General features: G+C 52.3%; 1 protein-coding gene across 1 annotated transcript in view; it reads right to left on the reverse strand.

The window, feature by feature from the left end:
- The window catches only part of COL15A1 (collagen type XV alpha 1 chain), a 98,470-nt gene that overhangs the window by 37,166 nt on the left and 36,869 nt on the right, over positions 1-24,435 (reverse strand). Inside the window, exons 4-16 of the mRNA XM_058672867.1 lie at positions 22,718-22,792; positions 21,158-21,238; positions 16,979-17,126; positions 14,874-14,986; positions 12,898-13,002; positions 11,692-11,847; positions 11,206-11,355; positions 10,559-10,705; positions 6,297-6,347; positions 4,973-5,032; positions 3,939-4,025; positions 2,421-2,555; positions 1,908-1,970 (exon numbers count right to left, since the gene is read on the reverse strand). Of these exons, the coding sequence (XP_058528850.1) occupies positions 1,908-1,970; positions 2,421-2,555; positions 3,939-4,025; positions 4,973-5,032; positions 6,297-6,347; positions 10,559-10,705; positions 11,206-11,355; positions 11,692-11,847; positions 12,898-13,002; positions 14,874-14,986; positions 16,979-17,126; positions 21,158-21,238; positions 22,718-22,792 (1,371 nt within the window). The remainder of the gene's footprint in view (positions 1-1,907; positions 1,971-2,420; positions 2,556-3,938; positions 4,026-4,972; positions 5,033-6,296; positions 6,348-10,558; positions 10,706-11,205; positions 11,356-11,691; positions 11,848-12,897; positions 13,003-14,873; positions 14,987-16,978; positions 17,127-21,157; positions 21,239-22,717; positions 22,793-24,435) is intronic.

Raw genomic sequence — 24,435 nt, forward strand, 5'->3', positions numbered from 1 at the left:
AGAGAGAGAGAGAGAGAGAGAGAGGAAAGGAAGAGAGAAAGGAAGGAAGAAAAGAAAAGAAAGGCAAAAGTCACAGACAAGTTTTCCCTACAGCTATCAGATGCAAATTTCAAAGTCCTTCTAGAGTCTTCTGTTACTAGACCAGAAAGCATCGGAAGTACATATTGCAACACACAAAAGCTCAGCAAATTTCAGGAGAGAGTGAATCCACACAGGTGCCTGATGTCCAACAGACACCTGGAATGTGCCTACCATGGGTACGTGCTGGGCACGGAGCTCTTCAAGTCAGAGACAGCATATGGGAAGGGTGTAGGGGCTGGGGAGCTGGTAAGAAAACAACCAAGGGAGTGTAGGTCTGGGGTGCTTCCTGTGACACTGCATTTCTTAGGAAACAGCTGGTGCACATGCAATGAGTTCTGCAAAGCTTGGCAACTGGTGCTCTTTCTGAGAAAAGAGCTTTCCATGAAAATAAACACACCCAAGAGCCAACCACGCTGGAAATTCAGTTCAGTGACAGCAGTGGTGTCTGGGGAGTTGAGGGGTGCTCTGCACAGACTCCCATTTCCCGACTCAGCTCAGAGTACCCTTTGTCCTTGGAACCTCACAAAACTGCAGATCTTGTCACTTAGTATACACCTTGTCTTCATTGCTTGCTTTGCAGGATGTGGCTTATTCCATCAACAGTCCCACCTGCACCTGCCACCGCCCCAGCAAGACTCCCGTCAGAAAAAGAATGAAAGAATGGAAACAGGTCAGACTCAGAGTTCCAGGTTAAAACATGTCTGCAGGAAGTTGCAGTCATTCACCGCACACAGACAAAAGCCCATGCTGGGAGCTGAGGTGACAGACACAGCACCACGGGCTCCATGGCAGGACGGGGGTGAGGATGAAGCAGGCAGACTAACACCTTGAGTGTCATTATCTGAGAAGGTTCTCGAAAACATAAACATCATGCTAACAGAGAGGGAAAGAGAAGGAAGGGAGTTCCAGCTCATAGAGTTAGGGGAGCTTCCCAGGGCACAGAAAAGTACACTGATCAATCACAGTCCTAACATTAAGCAGAGATTTCCAGAAATCATTCCTAAGTATTAAGTTGTGCACTTGTTCTGAGTAGTGGGATAAAACCTCATGCCATGTACTCCATCCTACTCAGGAAATGTGTCATCCCTTTGGCCAGCGTGTCCATGTTGTATACGCTCCCCACCCACTAATCACTCAGTAGTCAGTTCTGTTATCAGGCCAACTATTGTGGAATCAAGGTGATTGTGTTCAAGAAATTCTTTCTCTTCATATTGGCTCTAAAGTCCTAGAGCAGGGATGCTGTTCTAGTGTTCTATTTTATTATCAGTTACCTTTGTTAATCTCTTAACAGATGAGAAAAGAAAAAGTACACATCAGACAAAGATAAATCCACATGTGAAGGCATGGAGAGGCTAGTGGAGAGGAGCCTTCCCAACGCCTTGTGCCAGGGTGGCTAAGGCGTGTGAGGCCAGAGGGGGAAGGCGGCTGGTGCTGCTAGAAGGGCTGCAGCGTTTGCACAGTGGGGGCAGGGCCATAACTGCTCAGAACCTGCTTTGGTGCAGTGGCTGGGTGGGTGGCGACTAGAATGTGGGTGCTGAGAATGGGCTCCTGCCACAGCAGGGACCAGGGTGGAGAGGAGTGCAGGTCTGTATCGGCTACTGACCAGATATGGCAGGAAAGGGAGAGGGAGGAAGAGATGGTGAAGACATCTGAGCCCAGGGGACTGCGTGGATGATAGCACCATTCACTGAAGCTGGGATGCACAGGGGTGGGCAAGGAAGGGGCAGCCGCATGACAGGGGAATCTCAAGCTGATGGGGTATCCACCAGGGCTGACCAATAGGGGACCATAGGGAGTCTGTGTTAGAACCCTCACTGGCTTCTTACCTTCTCCCCTTTCATCCCAGGAAGGCCAGAGGCTCCATCAAGTCCAGGTTGTCCCTCAGGGCCCTGGGGGACATCAATGACAGTCAGCACAGTTTCCCCACTATACCTCGCATTTAAACCTGCCCTAGGTGGGAGGGCTTGGTAGCAGGCAGTGAGGCCATGTGTCCAGGGCAGGAGTGCCAGACCCTATCCCTAGTGGGGATGGCATTCCCTGCAGGCGAGTACCAGATATCCTCTGGGTTTCCCTTTGTACTCTGTTTGGTATTGGGCTGGATGGTCTCCAAGACCCCTCTACCCGGACCAGAGTCTCGGAGTCTGCACAACCTGCACGACCACCATCAGCAGTCACACCACTACAATGGATTAATCAGCACAGGAGCACCGCTACTCTCCCCCAAGGAGAGCCCCAGACTTGGAGGGGGTGTCCTGGGCTCTGAAACCTGTGCCAGACCTTCTGCCTCTCCAGTACAGGAAGCCCCAAGGTCAGAGTTGGGGGGGACCTCAGCTGCTTACCGGGAGTCCAGGTTCGCCAGCAGCTCCATCTTCTCCTGGAGATCCAGGGGGGCCCATGAGAACATCGGTCCCTGGTTTTCCTGGAATCCCAGGTAAGCCCGGTGGGCCTGGTGGGCCTGGTGGGCCTGGTGGGCCCTAAAAGACAGATCTTCTGTTAGCGATGGTTGGGGCAGGGCGAGCACACGCTGAGCATGGATGTCCCGCACATCCTATCCACACCTTCCACGGCCCAAGCTTCCACTTGGTAGATGAGGAAACTGAAGCTCAGTGAGATGTTGTGACTCAACGGTGCATACACACGTGCACACACACACAGAGCTAATCAGGGGAAAGTGGGGATTAGAATCTAAGGCTTGGGGCCCTTGTTGTGGTACAACAGGCTAATGTGTAGGCATCCTAAATGGGCACTGGTTCAGGTCCCCAGCTACTTCACTTCCAATCCAGCTCCCTACTAATGTGCCTGGGAATAGCCCGAGGCTTGGGCTCCTGAACCCATGTGGGAGATCCAGATGAAGCTCCTGGTTCCTGGCTTCCACCTGGCCCAGCACTGGCCTTTATGGCCCATGGGGAAATGAACCAGCAGGTGAAAGATCTCTGTTTTTCTGTTTCTCCTTCTCTCTCAGTCCTGCTGCTTACCAAATGAATAAATGAATACTTTTTAAAACTTTGGTCTTTTTGAGGCTGATTATATATCATGTTTTCTTCCAAATGGAGGTACGATAAAGATCCAGTTAGTTGAAACTCCCAGGGGTGTTCTTGCTAATCGAGTTGTCTAACGTGAGTTTAGTCAGAAACTGCCTGTTGTTAAAATGCTTCTCTCTAGCCTCCTGCCAGGTGAGCTGCCCATCCCAACTCCAGCCTGGGAGGGAGGGAGGGTTCATGGAAGATCCACCAGCTCCCACCCCACCCATGCCAGCCTTGGTCATGAGGACTGAGCAAGGAGCAGCCAAGTGGGGCTTCTAACAGAGCTGCAGCACAGGTGCACAGGGGGAGGGGTGGAGAGGAGGTTGCAGGCTGGGCAGGTACCAGTTACAGCTAGAGGAGGGAGGAGCTCCCCTGGAGACAACAGGTAGAGCGTCAGCCTTGGGCAGGAGGCCAGGGCAGCAAGCACACCAAGGAGGCAGAAAGTGGAAGAGGGCTGGTGAGGTGTAAGCAGAGCCTCAAGAAGCAGCTAGAAGCCAAGGGTGGGAGGTCACCCAGAGAAGAGCAAGGTGTCTGTGGTGAGGGGTGAGTGTAGCAGGTGGGAGAGTAGAAGCTGACTTGTAGAGGTGAAGGTCAGGGGGTGTATCCGAAGCTGCCAGGATCAGGGAGAGTGGTGCGAGTGGAGAAGAAACAACCTGGCCATAAATCAAGCCTCATATTCACTTAAAACAAAACTGAACAACGTGGAAAATGTCAAACACATACAAAAGTCAACGAGAGACTCGAGACTCACAGAACCCGGCAAGGCCCATCTGCTCCCATTCACTCCTCCCTTCTCCCTGCCAGGACCCAAGCAGTGTCATCCTCCACACTCACCCTCAACAGCTCCTCACTGCCCACCGGGTCCCCAGAGCCGACATCCAAGCCCCAGCCCAGGCTGGAGCCCTCAGGCTCTGCAGTCACCTGGAAGGAAAAGAAAATCTCCTACAGGGTTCTGCTTGCCAGTCTCCAGGGACCGCCCGTGCCACTGGAAGCTTCCCCAAGATGCTCTGTAGCAGGAAACATCTGCTCCCAATTTTCCTTCAGGCTTTTTCTACCACTGCTCTCTCTATGGCCTCCCATCTGTGTGGCTAACACATGTTAAGCCCTCAGCCTCCTTTCCTGTCACTCAAACTCCTTCACATCTTTCCAGGCCCCGTTCTGCCTTCACTTCTTCCCTGAAGCCCTCCCTAATACTCCTCCAGGCAGAATTCATCTATCCTTCCTCAAAGCTTCCCCCAACCTCTGTCCCAGTCTGGACTGAGTGCTGAGACCACCTGACTTGAAGTGTACTTGTGCATGTGTCAGTTGGCCTTACAACCAACCAACAGGATTTTACAAAATCTCTTGCTGGCTCTTCATTCTTGAAGTTGGGAGCCAGGGAAGGTCTAAGGTAACTGAGGAGCTGTATGAGTATCAAAGCCCCACTTAAAGGTTCCAAGTAGGAGCTGGGTCCAGCAAGGCCACTAGCAGTGGAGGATGCATAATTGGGAGAAGGGAGGTGAGACCCAGGTCGGGAGGAGGCAGTGCTGCAGGGCCACAGCGTGAAGTGAGGGTGGCCCGGTTGGGAATGATAACAGGACACCCTGAGGATGTTTCCTGGCTTCTCTGTTGGCACATAGGGCACCATTCCCAGACACAGGACCTGGGGAGGAGGGACAGTTTGGGATGGGCTGAGGTGAAGGGACGTCAGGCCACCCAGGGTGCAGGACATGGGCTGGAAAAGACACTTCCATCCACGAGCGCAGTACAAGCTCCACTAGGGGTGGGAAACCCTGAGTCTGAGCAGAGTGTTTCCTAGTAGGCTGACAAGTGCTGGTCCGTGGTGTCCCTGCATGCTGTGCATGGCATGAGTCCAGTTGAGATCTCACCGTGGGTCCAGCAGGTACAGAAGGTATGGGAGACCGAGAAAAGCTCTCCTCAGCTTCATCCTAAAGAGAACAAAGTGGGTGGCTAGTGATGTGCTGGGCACCCCTTCTCTTGTCCCCTCTCCTTTCTGAACTGTCTTTAAGGTCAGACTCCACTGTCCTTCCCAGGGCCAGCCAACAGGTGTTTGTCCACCTACCCTTGTCACCTATGAGTCCCTGCACCTTGACTGTGCTCTGGGCTCTGCAGGAGCCTAGTTGTGCAGCCCTGTCCTCCCACTCCTGCACCCAGCCCTTTGTAGCCTGCAAGGGCCTCTGCAATTCACAGGGCTGCCTCCCCTGACTGTGGGAGGACAAGCATGGTTCCCTCAAAGAGACAAGCTTGGGACAAGCGTCTAGAATGGGAAGATACCCCTTTGAAAGGAAATGGAAAAGAGACAATGAGGAGAAGGACCTCCCAAGAGGCACTGGCTGCCACCAAGCTCCAGAGAAATGGCTGTCTTAACAAATACAGTGATGACACAGTTGGACCATCCAAAGGAGAATGGAAATGTCCACAAATCCCCTACTGTCCTGGAGTCCACTGTGGTCAGAGGCAGAGGGAGGGGAAGACACCAGCCTTCTTGTCCTAGCACTTGCTTCCACATTCAGGTGGGCCCACGTCCAAGGCCTGAGGCAAGAGCACCCACTACCCAGCGAGCAGAGGAGTGGGGGCCAGCATGAAGGTGGGAAGGGACCCCAGTGGCAGCGCAGCAGACCCCTGGGCAGGGCCTCCTGGCGATCATGGGCTGCAGCCATAGCGATGCATCCAACTGTTCCACAAACAGGAATTTATTACTTTCCTACGATGCCTGTCAGCTGACAAAGCATTCCTTAAACACTAGCTCCTGGCTTCCTGGTGACCACCAGTGCCACCTGCTGCACACAGGTGAGGCAGCTGGAGCCAAGTACAGAACACCTGCAATCTGCAGCTTCTGAGAGGCAAGCCAGGTCCTGAAGCTCTGCTCCATGCTTCCCCAGGCAAAAATCAGGAGTGAGTCTGGAGCAGACACAAAGCCCCAGGACAGGAGGGGCTCTGGGATAAAAGATGGGGAAAAGAGACCCTCGGAGGTCCAGAGACATGGTCTCCAGTTGGTAGGGAGATGCCAGGCAGGACTGCTCTTCGTTGCATTCATCACTCTCCCATGCTTCCTGATTGCATCTTCTGTGGGCTCAGTCACCTTAGCTGACTCTATCGCCTCCATCACAACTGAATAAATTAACCCCAATAATATGCTCAGGACACTTGATCAGGAGCCAAGATTATCTCCAGAGCAGTCACAGCACAGACCTCTTCTCCTTCGGGTGCGGCCTGTCCTTCCATTTCCACGTGCACTTGAGCCTGAAACAAGAAGAGCTGGTTAAAATGTGGTCATGATGTCTTTGGGACATGGAGCTGCTGACCTCTTGAGGACATCCCTGATTCTGGGTATGCTAGGGGGAGACCATGACGTTGGAGTCCCCAGACCTGATAGTCTAATCTTTTACTAGTGTCCCTAAGCATGCTAGCACTTGGTCTCAAGGATGATGGTCTCCTTATGTTCTCTCAGATTCTAATGCACAGTCCCTCATGGGCTTTGCTAACCAGCTTCATGCTTGTGCCTGGACTTGGTGGTTGTGGGCAGTGCAGAAAACCAAGGCAGAAAGTCAATAGACCAAAGCCCTTGCCTCTACTTGACCTCTGGTGGCTGGATGACCTTGAGCAGCGTCCTAGGCATCTCTGAGATTCATCTGCAGAACAATTTTACAGAGCAAGCTTGGTATGCGGTACCATGTGATAGCTAGAGTTTTTTTTTTTTTAATGTATGATATATAGCCACAGGTAGGTAGGAGGTTCAACAGTTATAAGCCCCAGTCATGCAAACATAAAACTAAAAGAGAGAGAGAGAGAGGTACAGAAATTGGTCTTAGATATGTGGCAGAGCCAGGCTGGGATGCCATTTCTCACCTGCTAAGATAGTTAAAGGACCCTCCACATCTACAAAATCAGCCAGCTGTGGATTGTAGACTGTATGCAGACCCCTTGCACGCATGGACTTCAAATTTCTTTGCACCAAAATAAACTTATTTTTAATACCATTTTCTGCAAGCTTTTTGAAGTACCCTTGTGTTACTTAAAAAAGTGTAACATTTACATGGTGTTTAGGGATTCAAAGTAATCCAAAGAATGACTTCAGCAACATGGGAGAGGTGCACAGGTCATATACAAATTCACCATGTTATAAGAGACTTGAGTATGTTCAGTTTTTTGTATCCATAGAGGACAGCCACCTTGGGTGACTCTGGGATTCAAACCATCATACAGATACTTTTTATTCCTTACTGTGGACCCTGAAAAGCAGCAGTAATGGTTCAAGCAGTTGGGTCCGAGCCATCCAAGTGCGAGATTTGGATGGAGTCCCCAACTTCTGGCTCCACCCTAGCTGAGGCCATGCCAACAACTGGGGAGTAAACTAGCTGATACAAACTGTGAGTCTGACTCTCTCTGACTCTCAAATAATAATAGTAACAACAATATCAAAAGCAGTTTATGCACCAGGCATGGTAGCCAAGCAGTTAAAGTCCTTGCCTTGCACATGCCAGGATCCCACATGGGTGCTGGTTCTAATCCCAGCAGCCCTGCTTCCCATCCAGCTCCCTCCCTGTGGCCTGGGAAAGCAGTAGAGGATTGCTCAATGTGTTGGGATCCTGCACCCATATGGGAGGCCTGGAAAAAACTCCTGGCTCCTGGCTTTGGATCAATGCAGTTCTGGCCATTGCGGCTGCTTGGGGAGTGAATCAGCGGATGGAAGGCCTTCCTCTCTGTCTTTCCTCCTCTCTGTATATCTGACTTACCAATAAAAATTAATAAATCTTTTTTTTAAAAGCTGCTTATAAAATCATAACCCAGCCCATAGTAGAAAATATCACTATGTGTTAAAACCCTAACTCACAGTTTCAACACTTAGAGGCAATAACTGTTAACATTTTGCAAAGCATTTTTTTCCTAGTGCTTTCCCATGTGAATAATTTTAAATAGTGAAGACCACACAAAATGCTTAAGCTTATTAACATTACATGGTTAGCATTTGCCTTCATCATTAAATACTGCTAATAAGAATCATGTTAATACCTGCATAGTGTTCCATGATTTGGATGTGTGACTAATTCACTTAATTGCTTCTTGCTGACTGATTAAATCATGCATGTAGTCTCTGTTATGGACAATATTGACATTAACATCATTGTCCACAGAATAGGTCCATTAGAACTGATTCTTATAATAGAAGTTTCTGGTTTTAGTTCGATGGTTGTTAGTAAATGTGGACAAAGACTTTTCCACGGGTAGCAAAGCCTCAACACTCCCACCAACACAGCAGTGCTCACCCTGCCAGCCTCTCAAGGCACAAAGTCAAGGATCTAGGGACGAGGACCCAGTGAATTCAACAAATGAGTGGCCAAGGGCAGGCGGGAGACAATCAGAAACTCAAAGAAGCCTAAGAGCTTTCTCAACCAAGTGCTTGTTTAGATCAGAATCCAATCACCAGATCCCTTTCTTCTTAACCAACCAAGTTATTAGATTACAAGAAGGGATGGTTGATTTTGTTGGAACATGATGACATTGTGACTACAACAAGAAAAAAATGTCGCAGGTCAACTGTCGGCAGTATACAAAGTTATTTGCAAGTTAAAGGCTGGCTGTTCATGACTTTTTAAATTTATAGTATTTTTTTACTTAAAAGGCAGCAAGATTGGCAGAAACACACACACACAGAAATATAACATTTGCTGGTGATTCCCCGGGCTGAAACCAGGGGCAAGGAACTCCATCTGGGGCTCCTTTGCAAGTGACAAGGCTCTAAGTACATGGGCCATCCCTTGCTGCTTCCCAGGGTGTACAGTAGCAGGCAGCTACATGGGGATGCACAGGCATGCATCCCCCAGGCAACTGCTGGGCCAGAGCTGGTACTCACGGGTTGTGAGCAGTGGACCACTGTCATCCCAGCCTGCCTGCTGCGGGGCCCAGGGCTGGCTGCCCGCAAGAACCCACAAGGAGCCCCAAGCCCTAGCCCTAGTGCCTCGCTTCCTTGATCTCGCACGGGACCCACCATCACATGGACTTCAGTCGCTAGGATTCCAAGCCAGAGTTCTTGCTCGCCTCTCACCCTCTGTGGAAGAGGATGACCAGGAGGCTCAGAGCCCACCCTCAGGAGTAAGCCATGCCCTCAGCAGGTGGGTGAAACTCAAGGGCTCTGCAGGCCACCACGCCTGGGTCCAAACCCCATCTCTGCCTCTCAGAGACCTCACCCAGGATGGAGGCTGTTCACCTTACATGAAGATGGTGGCATGCACCGAATCAGGTAAGCTGAGAACACGGAGTACTTCACCCATGCTGGGGTACCCGGCTAAGGTCCTGCCCTTCAAACTGTGTGCCTCCATTGTAGCCACCTGGATCTTGCAAGACTGCTCTGAGGCCCAGAGGTGATGTGTATGAGCAGAGCAGGGGGTGGGACGAGGCCAACGCTGAAGGGGGAGCATAGGTCACAGAGAACCAGCAGGTTGCTGAAGAGACCCTTGGATAAGAGGTGGGCATTCAAGGCCCCTCAGAGGGATTTCTAGAATGCTCCTTGCCCCTAGCATGGGCCAGTTCTAGCACCCTGTGGTCAATGGACCACATGACTAGAATCTGACTCATGGCTTTCCAGGGATGCATGGGCAAGCATATCGCAGGTGGCTGCCGAACCTGAGCTAGTCGCTCATGGCGTGCTTTCTTTTAAAACTCTCCTCAAGGGTGGGTGCTTGGCACAGCAGACAAACCAACCCTTGGGATGCCTTTTTCCCTTATGGGAGTCCCTGGGTTCCAGTCCCAACCCCCTCTGCTTCTAATACCAGCTGCTTGTCAAGATGCAACCTGGGAGGCAGCAGGTGATGATGGCTCAAGAACTTGGCTCTTTGTCACCCACATGAGAGACCTGGGTGGAGTCCCCACTTGGCCCAAGCTTTGTTCTCTGCATCACACAAGCCCCACCCATGGGTCTCTTCTGGGTTTCCTGTTTCTCACAGTCACAGCCCTTAGGTGGTGACAGAGCAACATAGCACTGTCCTTCCAGCCAGGGAAAGGCAGGTCCCAGGCAACGGAAGGATCTGCTGAAGGTGATGCCAGGGCAGCCCGTGAAGGAGAGAAGCGGCGCCAGTCATCACTTGCTGGTGAGCCTGAGTGCTGCTCTCCCGGTTCCCCACTGCAAAGCCAACTTTTGCATCTGTGCCTAGTACTGCCTTCCAAATAAATAAATAAATATATAAAATTGGTTTAATCAAAAAAAAAAAAAGAAAAAAAAAAAGAACATTTGGGGCAAGACTGTTCACTGCATTCTGTTCCTCAGACTTTCTCTTCTATAAACCAGTGTCCCCAGGGGACTTAAGTCCCTCTAAGGCCCAACTCTGCAAACACAAAGGAACCATTTACCTCCTACCACCGTCAGGGCCAGAGCCCACCCTCCCCCAGCTCCTGCCCTCAGCCTCTCCCAGGTAAAGTGGGGCTTGGTCAATCTCTACATCCCTGGGTGCGCTCACCAGAGTGACCCGTGGCTCAGGAGTTGCTGTGGGGGTGGGGAGCGGCAGTGCCTCAGGGGGGCCACTGCTGGGTTCCTCCTCTTCCTCTGCAGAGGTAAGTGGCTCCAGGGTGGTGCCCACTGCTGAGTCCACTGCATCACCAGGTGCCTGCAAACAGAATCAATGCCAGGAATCGCCTCCCTTGGCTAGTGACACTGTGGGGACAGCAGCACTGACAACCCCATCTATGGGTGTCAGGTCCATTTCATTGTCCTTATCTGACACACGCCTAGGGGCCCAGGCTCACACAAACACTCTGTAAATCTGCCATCTCTCTAAGCACCCAGCCTCTCCTGCCCAGGGAGGGGGTGTCCACTGCTCTCTTCCTAACTTTAGACCCTTTGTCTCCAAGGAAGCTCTTGGATACTGCTTGGGGCATGGCACGTGGGTGCCAAACACCCAGTGCCCTGATGCCCTCTGGCTATCCATCCTTCCACAGCCTCCTGCCCCACCCCACCCCCAACCCTGCACACTGGGTCTGACCCAGACCTACCCTACAATAAAGCTGGGTGTTCAGGTGCTGAGACCTGCCTCCTTCCCCCAACCCCCACCCCAACAGGATGCTGGCCTTTCTCCCCTGCCAGCTAGAGGGGACAGATGACACTTACAGAGGTGACCGCCGGCCCTGGGGTTGTAGTGAGTATGAGGCGTGCCAGGACATCTGTAGAGGACCCGCTGGCCTCCTCTTCCTCGAGAATACCCAGGGACACTTGCGTCACAGCTGAGGCTGCGGTTGCACTTTCCCCGCTCTGTGGACCCTGGAACAAAACATGGAGCTGCAGGGAGGAAACCTCCCAGGCTAGCGAAACTGGCATGTCCACACTTCCTTCCCTTGGCTCATGAGAGACCCACACCTGAGCCCACAGATGCCTCAGCCGCAAGGCATCTGCTACACATCCTTCTCTGATTCTCCTCTAGCACATCCTTGCCAAGGGCTTATCTGGTTTTCGTTTGCGTAGCTCTAACCAGGAGCTCGCTTCTGCTTTGAGACAGCTGCAGTCAAGTTCTAGTTTCTGTGAAGCTAACAGTTGCTGGAATGGGGATGTGCACTGTGGGAAGGCCAGCAGCTGTTACCAGCACCTGATGTTCCTTACCAGAGTGGCCTCCGCCCCAGGGGGCTGGCTGGATATGGGGAGGACAGGGTCCCCAGTAGGTCCCCCACTGATGACCTCGACCTCCCCAGCAGCACTGATGAGCTCCGGGACCTCCACTGCTGCTGTGACTGCCAAGTCTTCTTCCAGATCTGCAACCTGAATGGAAAGAGGCCGTCAGTGTCCCAGGACCCCTCCTGGGCCGTTATCTTGCTAAGCTTGCAGGACCCTTCAAGCTCTGCCCACCACTCCCAGAAATGGAGCTTTTACCGATGCTGATATCTTTGTGTTGGAACAAAAGCCTCAGGTTCTCAGATTCCATCACTCTCCTGCTGAATGAGTCTTCTCCATCATGAGTTTCCCTAGCCCGGTATCTTCTGGCTTCTACGTTTCTTATATCCTTAAAACTGCTTGTTCTCTCTCTCTACTTCTCTCTCTCCCTCCACAGTCACCCAGAGCCACATTTACAAATGCAAATGGACATTTTTTTGTGCTTGGGACTTGTGGCAGGATCTGACACAGGTGACCCTAGGGCAAGCAAACACCCTACGGCTCACCTGCAGCTCTGCAGCCAGACACAGCTTCCTACCCTGGCCCGCTGTGTCCAGACCTGCCTCCCCCTGCCATCCTCCACTGCTGGCCAGGGTGCTTGCTCTGGATTTACCACCTGACCCCCTCTCTTGCTTGTTTCCCACCCTGCCGTGACTCCCCATGTCTGCAGGATCCTCTTGGGCTCTGTGACATGCCTCCCTAAGCCCTCCGTGACTTAGGGGACTCTACAGTCACAGCCCCTCCCTGCCCTGCTCAGTCTTGACCTACAGGCATGGTACACTTCTTGAGTGTGGCAGCATGGGGGCTTTGCTCCTTTTGCCTCATGTCTACCTTCTCAGTTCATCTTCCTCATGCTCCCCCCAGGCAGCCTCCCTGCACACCCCCAAGACAGGGTTCTGGGCCCTTTTTCTGTGCACTCAGAGCATTCTGGGTTTCTCCTCTTGCACCTCATGCCACTGTGTTCCCAGGGGCCAGGCCACTCCTCTGCATCACGACTCCTTACAATCAGGCTGCACAAATACCTGCAGTGTGAGTCCGCAGGCCTCAGTCACCTGCTCAGGGCTAGCTAGGACCTGGCCCCAACAGGCTATCCCTCTGAGTTCCATGCACAGTCATGCTCCCACCAGGACAGGGGTGTGGGTACACTGAGCAACTTACTGGAGTGGCCCCTTCCTCGGGGTTCTGGCTGGACACGGCCGGGGTCGGCCCCTCTGTGGCCTCAGCTTCTCCAAAGGTTCTTCCAGGCCCCTCGGCATCTAAACCCTGGAACAAAGACACTGCAGGTGTCACTGGGGCTTCCCCCATACCTGGAAAAACAGAGTTGTGGAGAACAGCCCGCAGCACCCGCGTTTCTGAAGCTATGTCATTCCCAAGACTTTGAAGCCAATGACTTCCCCTCAGCCCCACATCAGCTCCTGAATCACCAAATCTGGGGACAGGAGGTGCCATCCAAACATTACTGTGTACCCCTAGTGATGGGGACACCACCACCTCCTGAGTCAGCCCCCTCCAGTTCCATATGCTTCTATCTGAGACGCGCGGGTCGTTGCTTCCCCATGACCTCCCAGATGAGCCCACCCAGAAGCCACAGCACAAAGTCACTGCCCACAACACATGCTTCAGAGGCACCCAGTTGGCACCTACATCCTCCTGAGGCCTCCCTGGACCACACACTCCTTTTCCTGGCATCCCCTGTGACTTGGTTTCCCTGAGCATGCACAGGCAGGCCTCTCTGATGGCCACAGAGCAGATGGGCAAACTGCAAACAGAACAGCTTTGGCTGCTGCTGTCACCGCATGGACCGTGTTTTAGCTCCGTTTTCCAAAAGATTTATATTTTGACTTTTCTTTCTTTTGCAGAATGTAGTTTCCTTGGACTCTAAAAACATGATCACAGACCGATTTCCAGGCTGCAGGACTTGTCAGAGTCTGTAAAAGGGGCACTCCAGAATGGAGCATGACAGAAAACTGACTTGACGGTGAGCTCTGAGCTCCGTTTTCATGGAACAGACTGTGTCCCTGCAGACACGTTGTTTAGATTTAGAACAAACACATCAGACTCCTTCTGAGCGATGTCCTAAAGGGCGAGGCCAATGGCACAGATCCCAGGGAACTGCCCTGTGCTGGAAGAAGCATGTTTATTGGGTGTGCCCAGAGACAACAAAAACACCTGCAGTTCCACAGCATCAGCCTCTCTCACACCTCATAAAGCACCTGTTCAGGGCTGAGCCCCTGGAGAGCAAGGACTCCCTTGGAGAAGATTTTCAGTGAGCTGTGGTTCCTCCCCTCCGCTGTCCACCCTGCAAACCAGTTGGAGATCCAGACATGGATTCCTTTGCACTTAGGAGACACAGGGACCGGAGTGGGAAGCACAACAGGTGAGTGTGGGAGCCATCTAGCTCCAGGGTAGCAGGCAGAGGAGGGAGAAAGGAGGAGGAAAGCAGAGGGAGGAAATGGGAACAGGGGAGGGGGCAGGAAAGAAGGGGAGGCCCTGTCCCTCCTGTCACTGGGCAGAAAGATGCATTCAGTCCCAAGGGTGTTGGCAAAACCCTCTTGAGATGGACAGTGCCTGAGAGCATCAGGGCACCCAGTGACAGGGGCTGGAAGCCCCGTCTGAAACTTTTAAAATACCTGTGGAACTAGTCTGATACCAGTTACTGACCAGGATTGCTGTGAATGAGAGCTGCCTGTGTTTGAATTCAGAAAAGAGTGGAGCGGCGAACTGGCCTTGTGGGTTTTGAGCAGGGGATTTGTGAGAAAATTTCATTTGCTTCTGCTTTGCATCCAACCCCACTCAGTATTTCAAACTTGGCAGGTGCAAAAGGAGACGACCAGGCAATAGCCTGGATGCACCTGCAAATATTTGTCTTCTTTCTTGCAGGAACTCACAAGGCTGGTGAGGCTTTGCATCTTCATGGTGGGACAGGCTGGATGGTTTCCATGCATTCCTCCACCTGTCCTGGGGCATTTCCAGAGACATCTGTGGAGTTCAGGAACCTCTCTCCTCCTGTACCACACAGAGGTGGGTGGCCTTGGTAATGGTTCCCCACGGTGCCAGGTAAGGTCACAGTCAAGTTTGAAATAAGCACCCAAGCTTACCACTGACTTATGCAGTGAAATCTCCCATTCACTCACCTCTCCTGCAGTGACACCAAGGAAGGGCCCGGCCCCTGAGCCCATGTCAGTGGTAGGGTCACCACCCACAGTAGGAAGTCCCTCCAGCGTGTCATTCAGGATCTCCCCAGACCCTGTGGGAGGTAGGCATTCTGTCATTAACAACCACATTCTGCATCACCTGTCATCTTGGAAGGTACTTGTGACCCCACAATGCCAAACTGAGAACAAAAGGGGCAAGTTGTAACACAGTGTTTGGCAAGGTAGTCTGGAAAGACAGCTGCCATCATGAGCTCTGGCACCTCCTCCTGGCCTGTGGCCCAGCTTGGCCGCTGACCAGAAAGGTGACCTGTGGCAGGTGGTTTCACCTGAGCCCCAAGGTCATTTTCTATAAATGGGGCATCCTCACCACTCCCACCTTATGGGCTGTTTTGTTCATGGATTGTAAATTCATGCAAGAAAGGCACCAAGGAGAGCAATAAATGTTCAGTATCAGGATGGATCTGATTGATCAAAAGGAAGAAACCTTATATATGAGCATATTTTATCATTATACACCATGATTCCATATCATGGTCACATGACATAATAATTATTAAAACATAGAACACATACATACGTCGGGATGTGTGTCTATACATTTATGCATTGTGCTGGTGGCCCTCCCGGCTCTCACCACCAGGGGGTGCTATGTCAGCAGCCAGTTTAGGGATGCAGTGCAGGGGGTTAAGTCCGGAGAACCTCTTCTGCGCCAGGAGCACCCTCACACCTGCTGTGTATCTGAGAAGCGAGCAGGAGCCACAGCCAAAGCTGGCAAATGCTGAGCAGCCAGCCCAGGCCTAAGCAGGCTGCCTGCCCCCCAAGATGTGCAACTCTCCCCTAATCCCAATTCCTTGGATGGATTATGGCTTAATTTAAATAATTACTCAGGTGTCCTATTCATTCCCCTGTGCCTTCTCTTACTTACAGACTTCTCTAGTTGCTTAGAGAGGTATTCAGCAACTCACTGCATCAAGCATGATAAATATCATAGGCAACTTATAAAATGCAAATTTATAAGCAAATTGAAACTATTCCCATTATCCTATCACCCAGAGACCACTGCTGAGAGCATGTGCAAGCCCATTGCAACTACTGAGTCTAAGACACATGTGCAGTGCCCTACAGGGCTGTCTAGAAACCAGAAATCAAGAAGTCAGGTCCTAGCATGCAGTTTGGGCATCGGTGCTTTTGGTGGGATGTACCATTGCAGGTCCCTGGGTCACCAATTCGTTGCCAAAGCCAGTGCTGTGTGTTTGTGTGTGCATGTGTGTGTGATGAGACAGTTTCCCTGCGCGATCCCTGCTATGGGAGCTTTCGTTGCTTCTGTCACTAGGGAATACTGTTGCAAGAACGTGTCTTGTTCCTGCGTCTCCATGTTCTGGCCTTGACGGTGACTGTAGTCCAAATGGAAAGCAAAGGTTGGCCATCATGAGCCTTAGGCACATGTCCAGCTACTGCCTAAGGGACTGGGTTTGACCTCTGTGCTTTTGGCATTGCTTCTGTACATGGGGAAAAGGAGAACAGAGAGAGGCCAGAACGCTGGGCAGGGAGCACTGAGGGCCGCTCAGGGCTTGCCCCGGACTGGCTGGATGACCAGAGAAGCCCCTGCATTCTCTAGCCACCATCATCATCAGCTGACCCGGGACTCTGAGAGTCAGGCAGTTGGGGGTTAGAGGTCAGCAAGGGTGAGGTGGTGGCGTGCAGTCAGTCCCGGGCTGCAGGCTCCGAGTGCCAGAATTTTCTACATGGAAATACACAGCGTGTGTGGTCAACACTGGCATTGGAGGGGCATTGCATTGTCCCTAGACACATGGTAGATGTTCAGAAAGCAGTGACTACTGTGTCCACCCCGCAAGGGGTGGGATTTAGGGGTTTAAAGTTCAAGGGTCCAAGACCCAAGACCTGCGATGTTTGTGAGCCACCTGTCCTTGGCTGGGGTTCTCAGCTCCCGTGTGACTTGATGCCCTCCTCCTACCTATAGGGAGAGAGTGACTGGCATCTGAAGGAGGGTAAGAGAGATGCTTGGAGCATGGCCTGGGCTGGAGTTACTACTGTCACTCAGTGAAAGGCCACACATGACTTGCCTGGCTCGGGGCTGCCGTGTAGGACAACACTGAAGTTAGCAGTGTCCAGAGTGCCCTCGGGTGTGGGTTCACCAGAGAGCTCCGTGTCCTCTGTTGGAGAGGTTGGAACCAGAGGGGCATCGATGGGTTCAACTTTGGCTTCTTGAGGCTGAAAAGAGAAAACAACCAACACTAGACAGGGTTTGCTTGGTAGTAAAGCAGGGGGAAAAACGCAACACATCCTCAGAGCATACATTACATAGTCCAAGGTCATTTACACCTGCTCATTAGCATGAGACTGCCCACCTCCCTGAGCTGGTGAACCACATTCTGTGAGTTCTGAATCCCAGGCCAGCACAGAGGAGGGCTGAGTAAAGGCTCTGCTAGAAGACAGAAGGAAGGAATGAAGGGATGAATTAATGAGTCGGGCTGCACTTAGCGAAGGCCAGGTAAGCAACTCTGAAAAACAAAGGAGCACCGACTTACTTCCCAGGAAACCTCCAGCATCCATAAAGTTTGTCCAAAGTGAATCAGTGACTCAACCACCTTTACAGCACTTCAGAGATGTGGCCCCAAAGAGCACAGCGTCACCCGACACCCAGGTCTCAGGAGACTCAGGGCTGACAGTCCGGAAGAGTCTCAGCCATTGTTCCTGGGAAGAGTCAGGAGCAGGAGCTACAGGTGGACGAATGCTCCTGCTGGCCGATGATGGACTGGGGTCAAGAAGATTTGTTTCTCACTGCCAGACTTGGGTACTATCCTAGGTCTTGCTCACATTGCTAAGCTGTGTGGACTGAAAGGGGGACACTAGGGGTGACTTCAAGAGGTTAAGGCATAGGAGTGCTCGGCATGCTTTTATTGCTTGTGCACACACACATCTCATACTCATTAGCACAAGAACCTGTGCAAGTGCAGATGAACAACAGAAAAAATAGCCTCAGTGTGGGAGGGGAGGCCTCAGAGGCCTGGGCCTCGAAAGGCAAGCAAAGTTTCAAAACCAGGGGTGGGGGATGTGGGAGGCTGGTGCTGGACCGCTTGAGCCCAGGGTTGGGTGGAGAAGCAGCAAGACAGAGTCTAGGGAGGCAGGATGAAGGAGGGTTTGTCCTTTACCCAGAGGGCCCAGGGGCAGCTGACAGCAGCCATGGGCCATGAAGCTGGGGTGTAGCATGGTCAGCTGTGGATTTTAGAGGATCTGACCCAGAGGTGGTAGGAGTCTCGATTAGGGCAGGTGAGACAAAGGTTGGGAGACCAGGGATTGCACTGAACAAACCTTTGAAGCAGGAGCCAGGCAGTCATGGGCCAAGGAGCAGGCACCTGCTGAGCAGGGGCTTTGGAAAGGGCCAGTTGGGACATATGCATTTCACCCCTCGAGGATGATATCTTTCAGGGCAGGTAAGGACTCCAGTCCTGGATGTTTCTCTCCCTCCTTGCAAGGGGTCATCATATCATCATGGCATCACCTGTGCCTCACAGGGTACACATTAACAGGAAGCTGGGATCAGAAGCGGAGCCAGGACTGAGCCCAGGCATTGATAGGGGATGCACATGTTCCAAATGGTACCAGCATCTGTGGATTTAACCAGCATGTGGGAGGTCTCTCTCTCCTTCTCTCTCCCCCCACCTCTATCTCCCCCCCCCTTCTTTCTTCCTCTCTCTCTGACAAACAAAATAAATTCAAAAACGGGAATGCCAAGTTTTAAGGCTTTAAAACTTTTGAAGTGATTAACAGCCTTGTGCCTGCTGAGCCTACACTCACATTCATGCAATCAGACTTACTCATTCAGTACCAATTTGCTGCTGTGCTGCTGTATGCAGGGTCCCTGGCAGGGCCCTGGGAATACAGAAATAAACAGACATGACCATGTGCCTCTCCTCAAACTGCAGAACTTGGGGAAAGAACCCAGACCCAGCCACCTGTGCATTAATATGACACAGAGGACGGCAGAGGGAAAGGAGAGGCGGAAGGAGTGGGTGGTGGGAATGGTGTCTAGGGAGAGGACATGCACTGGATCTTGGAGGACAAATAGGAACTGCCAGGCTGAAGCAGGGCAGGCTCTCCGGGCACACAGAACTGCAGGAGGCCTGGGTGCAGGGGAGCGGGTGCTTGGCGAATTCAGGCAGCCCTGAGCCATTGGGTGTGGCTGAGAGGCCCCATCCTTGGTGAGAATCACCCGGAACTTTTGTCAATACAGAGTCCTCACTGCAGCCTACTGAAGCCGAATATGGAGGACAGACAAGTGGCTCCCCTAACACACACACACACACACACACACACACACACACGTTCACGGGTGCCTGGCTGCATACCCAGGGCTAACCAGAGGGAAGCTAAGTCTAATTCAATAAATTCAGCATAAGATAAAACTTGCCAAGAATTGGTGCAGGGGGCTAAGCCAGCACCTGTGACTCTGGCATCCTCTAGGGGCTCCAGTTCAAGTCCCAGCTGCTCTACTTTTGATTCGGCTCCCTGCTAGTACATTTAGGAAAGTAGTATGTGGAGGATGGCCTGAGTCCTTGGGCTCCTGACACTCTTGTTGGAGACAAGCTTCTGGGTCCTGGATTTGGAGGTGGAAACCTTTGGGAGAGCAGGAATGGTGGAACAGAGGTGGGTGGGTGGGTCTGATGACCAGAAGTGACAAGATAACAGGGAAAGGGGGCAGGGCCACAGCCCAGGGGGAACCTCTTAGAGATCAAGGGCAGCCACAGGGAGTTGGCATGGTGGTCAGGCTCAGCCGCCAGCTGAGCAAGCAGCAAGGGGCAGGAAGCGGACCCAGGAGGCATAAGACATCCACACTGTGCTGGCACTGAGGCCACGTATGACTATGCATTCCTTCAGCCTCACGGCAAACCCTACTAGTTGGCAGTGACCACCCAGCTGGCACTCATCGCCCGCTGCCACATGCCAAACTGGCCCACATGTGTCACAGGGGACCCTCATCTAAGTCCCACACTGGCCCCATGGATGCTCTGTCATTATGGAAAATAAAGCCAAGGCTTGGGGAGGTGAAGTGACTGGCTCAAGGTCAACCACTAGAAAATGGTGGCGTTTGAATCCACACACTCAGTGAACAGTGATCTGTGCCAAGCAAAGTGGGGCAGAGGCTTCAGGAAAGAAAGTATGTGGGGTGCCCCAGGCCTCGAGATGCCCCATGACCTCTGGCTGCCCATGACCTCTGGGTGCCCCGTGGTCTTTGAGTCCAGTATGTCATCAATGAACGGTTTCTTTCTCATTTCTCCAGACTCTCTTTGGATTTGTACCCTTCCTGGCTGACCCGTGTCCTCATATCTGGCCCTTGTACCTGAACCTGTCCAGGGGAAGGCCGGGCTAGGCTTGAGTCACTGCCCTCCTGGGAACCTGTCTCCACTTCTACACTGTGAAGCTCATGTCTGCTCCTTGCAGCGTGCTTGTAAATACACAGACCCAAGTGCCAGGCGCCCAGTTGGTACCAGGACATTCCAGCTTCCCTCCTATTCTCATTCCTCTTCCCATCCCAAGCACCTGCCCAACTCCTATTCTTGGAATCATGTCATGCTCTCAAACCTCACTCCCCTCACCTGTCCCTCAGGGAGCCCCTTCGGGTTGCTGGCATCTCTCTCTGGAGAGAAGAGCTTTCTGGGCTCAGCAACTCAGGCCTTGCTTGCTGTTCCCATTAAAACTGGCCTCCTCGGCGTTTACCCCATCTGACTCAGAAATTTCCAAACCATCTGGACCATGGGCGCCTTCCCAGGAGGGAGGAGGCTTGGGCACTGAGGGAGGTTGCCTTTCCCATGGGGCACGAGGACCCTGTGGCCTGCCAGAGCCTGGGACCTTGGCTTCACTCTCAGAACTACAGCCTGGAGCTGAGGCAGCAAAGGAGTGGTCATCATTCAAGGTCACCGCCCTTGAGCCAGACACTGGGCTGAGACTTGTGTTAGCCCTTGCAACAGCCCTGCGCATCTAGGCCATAGAGATTACCACCATGGGGAGGAAGGAGTAGCTGGGGTTCAAAGCTGGGAAGCCACAACACACAGCAGCACCTCAAGACAGGCCTCCTGTGGTCACAGGCCACATGCAGCATCAAGGTTGCTGGCATTCCAGTCCACCTGGGGTGTAGGCTGAATGCCTATTGGCCAGTGCCCTCCTGACCTCACCAGATGGGCAAGCGAGGACATCAGCGGACCTGCAAGGAGAGACCACAAAGCCAGCAGTCCAGCACTCACCGGTGCCTGCGTGTAGGTGATGGCTTCTAAGATTTCTGCGACCCCGTCTGCCTCCTGAAGCCCGCTGGTCTCTCCTGATGCCTGTGTAGAGACAAACCGTGCCCGACGTTGGGCACAGAGAACATGTTCCATGGAGCCCAGCCACCAGGAAGGGCAGAGAAACCTGCTGTCATTCCCCATGGGAGGAGCTGGGTGTGCGCAAGGGTGTACAACGTGTGCATGCATTCATGTGCTCACATGTGTGTATGGGAGAGTATGCACAGTCAGGTGCATATGTGCGTGCATGTGTGTGTGTGTGTATGTGCACAACAGAGTTGGGCTAAGGAGACAGCGTAAGTGCAGCGTGCATGTGTTTGCACGTGCATGCATTCCTGAGCACATGTGTGTGTGAGAGAGAGACATCATGTGCACAGTGTGCATGGCTGGTTCTTGCTCTTGTTGCCTTCCACATTTTATGTTTCAGATAAACACGCCCAGCCCCGACATGTCAGCGTTGCATTGTGTCCAGGGTCTCTTCCCCTTCCTGACTTTGTCGCTGGAACCCAAGTTTTGAAGACTGATGTTTTATTGCTACTCAATCTTCTTCCCTAGCCTTTGAAGGGCAGCTGAGGAAATCTGTGTGCCATGATTTCAGAACTTTACTAATGGCAGTGATCAGGGCAATGAGGAGATATGTGACGGCACCAGGGTCTCCTATCTTGCAGAGGCATCACAGGCCCAAGGAGGACAAACCCACTTGTAGGTAGAGCCTGGGAGATGGTCCAGCCCAGGGACAGCATATTTCTTTAATGAAATCAGCTTGGAGTTTGACCATGATTGACACCAGTCAAAAAGTCCGCCAAGGTTCTAGGACTCTGCCTTGTCCTGGTCACCCTGGGCCTTGGCACCTGTTCTTCTGCCTGGGGCTGTGGACCTTGCAACAGGCCCCAGCTTCTCCCTGTCTTGCTTCCAGTTCCCTGTCCTTCCCGCCACCAGCTGAGCAGCTCTTTGGCTGTGAAGGGCTCCCTGTCTCTGTCTCTCCTAGCTCTGTCTCCTAGCTCTGTCGCTCTGTCGCCATGTGAGTGATCAGTCAGAGGATGGGGACAGTTTCCAGCTGGTTTCTACTTGCCCCTGGGGCAGGAGCCCACCTAGCAGGTGCTCTGAAAACCCAGGAGGGAGGACTTGCTGCTTCTCTTCTGGTCCACCATCCCACTATGGCTTAGGAATAAGTCCCTTCCCCAACATAGAAGTCAAATTGGGTTTGTGTTTTCGCTTTGAGAGGAATTTGCACCCAGACTGAGCCTTTCAGCGTTGGTTTTAGAATCCTGACACCTTCTCTTGGCAGGAAGCCTGGAAACCAGGCCACCGACTGCCACAGACAGGGAGGCAGACACTCCCGCCCGGAGAGAGGGCTGCAGCTCTTGAACATGTGAAAGAAAGCCAAGCACCCAAAATAGGACCCGGGGCGGTACTTGCCAACTCCAAGAAACCTCAGAGGCTCCGTGATGCATGGCATGAAGTGTGGCTTGAGCACCCGGCCACCCAAGCCTGCTCTGCCCACAGCAGGGGCACAGGACTCACCGATGCCTCTTCGGCTTCACATTGCTCCTCGGGCGTCCTGGGGTCCGGGTGCAGTGTCAGCCTCTGGATGGAGCCCTGGGGAGAAGCAGAGGGACCACAGGCCACGGTTTGCAGGTTTGCACAGCCATGGGCCGACCGCTGGTGGAGGGGAGCATGATGGGATTTGAGATGCAGACGGTGAAGTTGGGGAGAAAGCATGGCCTGTGGCTGCGTCCAGGTAGCCGAGCCAAGCTGTCAGGGCCAGGGAACTTCCTCAGGAGACAGCTTCTGGAAATGAAGGCCCACCGCCGCCTCCTGCCCACTCTCCTCCCTTTCCCCTGCCCCTGCCTGGTCCCCAGCTACTCAGAGGCAGTTCCTGACAGAGGCCTCCCTCTGCTGCAGTAGGTGTCCCCCAACCTCAACCCCACCAGCTCAAAGCTTTGCCTGTAGCCAGGGGCTTCCCTCCCTCAATCCTGCCCAACCCTGCACGAACTCCCTGAGACACCTGGAGAGAACATTTAACAACTGTCCGTGAGAAGCAAGTGTCTGGAACAGTGATTAAGATGCTACTCGGGGGCCCGGTGCCGTGGCCTAGCGGCTGAAAGTCCTCGCCTTAAATGCGCCAGGATCCCATATGGTTGCTGGTTCTAATCCTGGCAGCCCCGATTCCCATCCAGCTCCCTGCTTGTGGCCTGGGAAAGCAGTTGAAGACGGGCAAAGCCTTGGGACCCTGTACCCGTGTGGGAGACCTGGAGGAAGTTCCTGGCTCCTGGCTTCAGATCGGTGCAGCATCGGCTGCTGTGCTCACTTGGGGAATGAATCATCAGATGGAAGATCTTCCTCTCTGTCTCTCCTCTCTGCATATCTGACTTTGTAATAAAAATAAGTAAATATTTTTTAAAAAGATGCTACTTGGGGTGGCCTACATTACACATGTAAAGTGCTGGGCTTGAGATCTGGAATCCAGCTCCTTGTTAACGCACACTTCAGAAGACAACAGGTGACGGCTCAAGTAGTTGGGTCCCTGCCACCCACACAGGAGACCCAGATGGTGTTTCTGGTTCCTAGATTCAACCTAGCCCAGCCCAAGCTGGCGCAGGCATTTGGGGGGTGAACCAGTCAATGGGGGCTGTTTCTCATTATGTGTGTGTGCATCTTTACCTTCCAAATAAAATAAAGATAATATATATGGATATTCATATATAGTATATATTTGTTTATATATGGAATATAATATTTATATTAATACAGTATTTATTTATTTAATATAATATACTATTTTTAAAACCTTTCTGCATATTTAACTCCATTCCCCAGCTCAACCCAAGCTGCACGCCAAGGTGTCATGCTGAACACCAATGAGGTATCAGTTCATACCTGTGCTGGCTACATGAGCAGTTACAGTACCTTCTTTTTTTAAAGAATGGTTTATTCATTAAGGCCCATTTTGACAGTAAAATCAGTCTTGTGGAATCTTTCTCAGGGCACACTGTCTATAAGGAGAAAGACAGGCTTCCTCTCATGCTGGAATTCTAGTTTACTCCACCCTTTTGGAAATTGCTTCCATGCACTTGGCACCTATGGCAAGATAAAATCATTGAAAGACATAACACCTCCAATCCTCCAATTCCTTCTTTCTAAAGCTTCAAATTCCACCAAGCGCTTTCACAGAGGGACTCTCCCTTGACTCTATGGCCTGTGGACTGCTTTTTCTCCTTCCTTCCTTCCCTCCTTCCTTC

This window comes from Ochotona princeps, chromosome 14 (genome assembly GCF_030435755.1).
Source record: "Ochotona princeps isolate mOchPri1 chromosome 14, mOchPri1.hap1, whole genome shotgun sequence".
Taxonomy (NCBI): Eukaryota; Metazoa; Chordata; class Mammalia; order Lagomorpha; family Ochotonidae; genus Ochotona; species Ochotona princeps.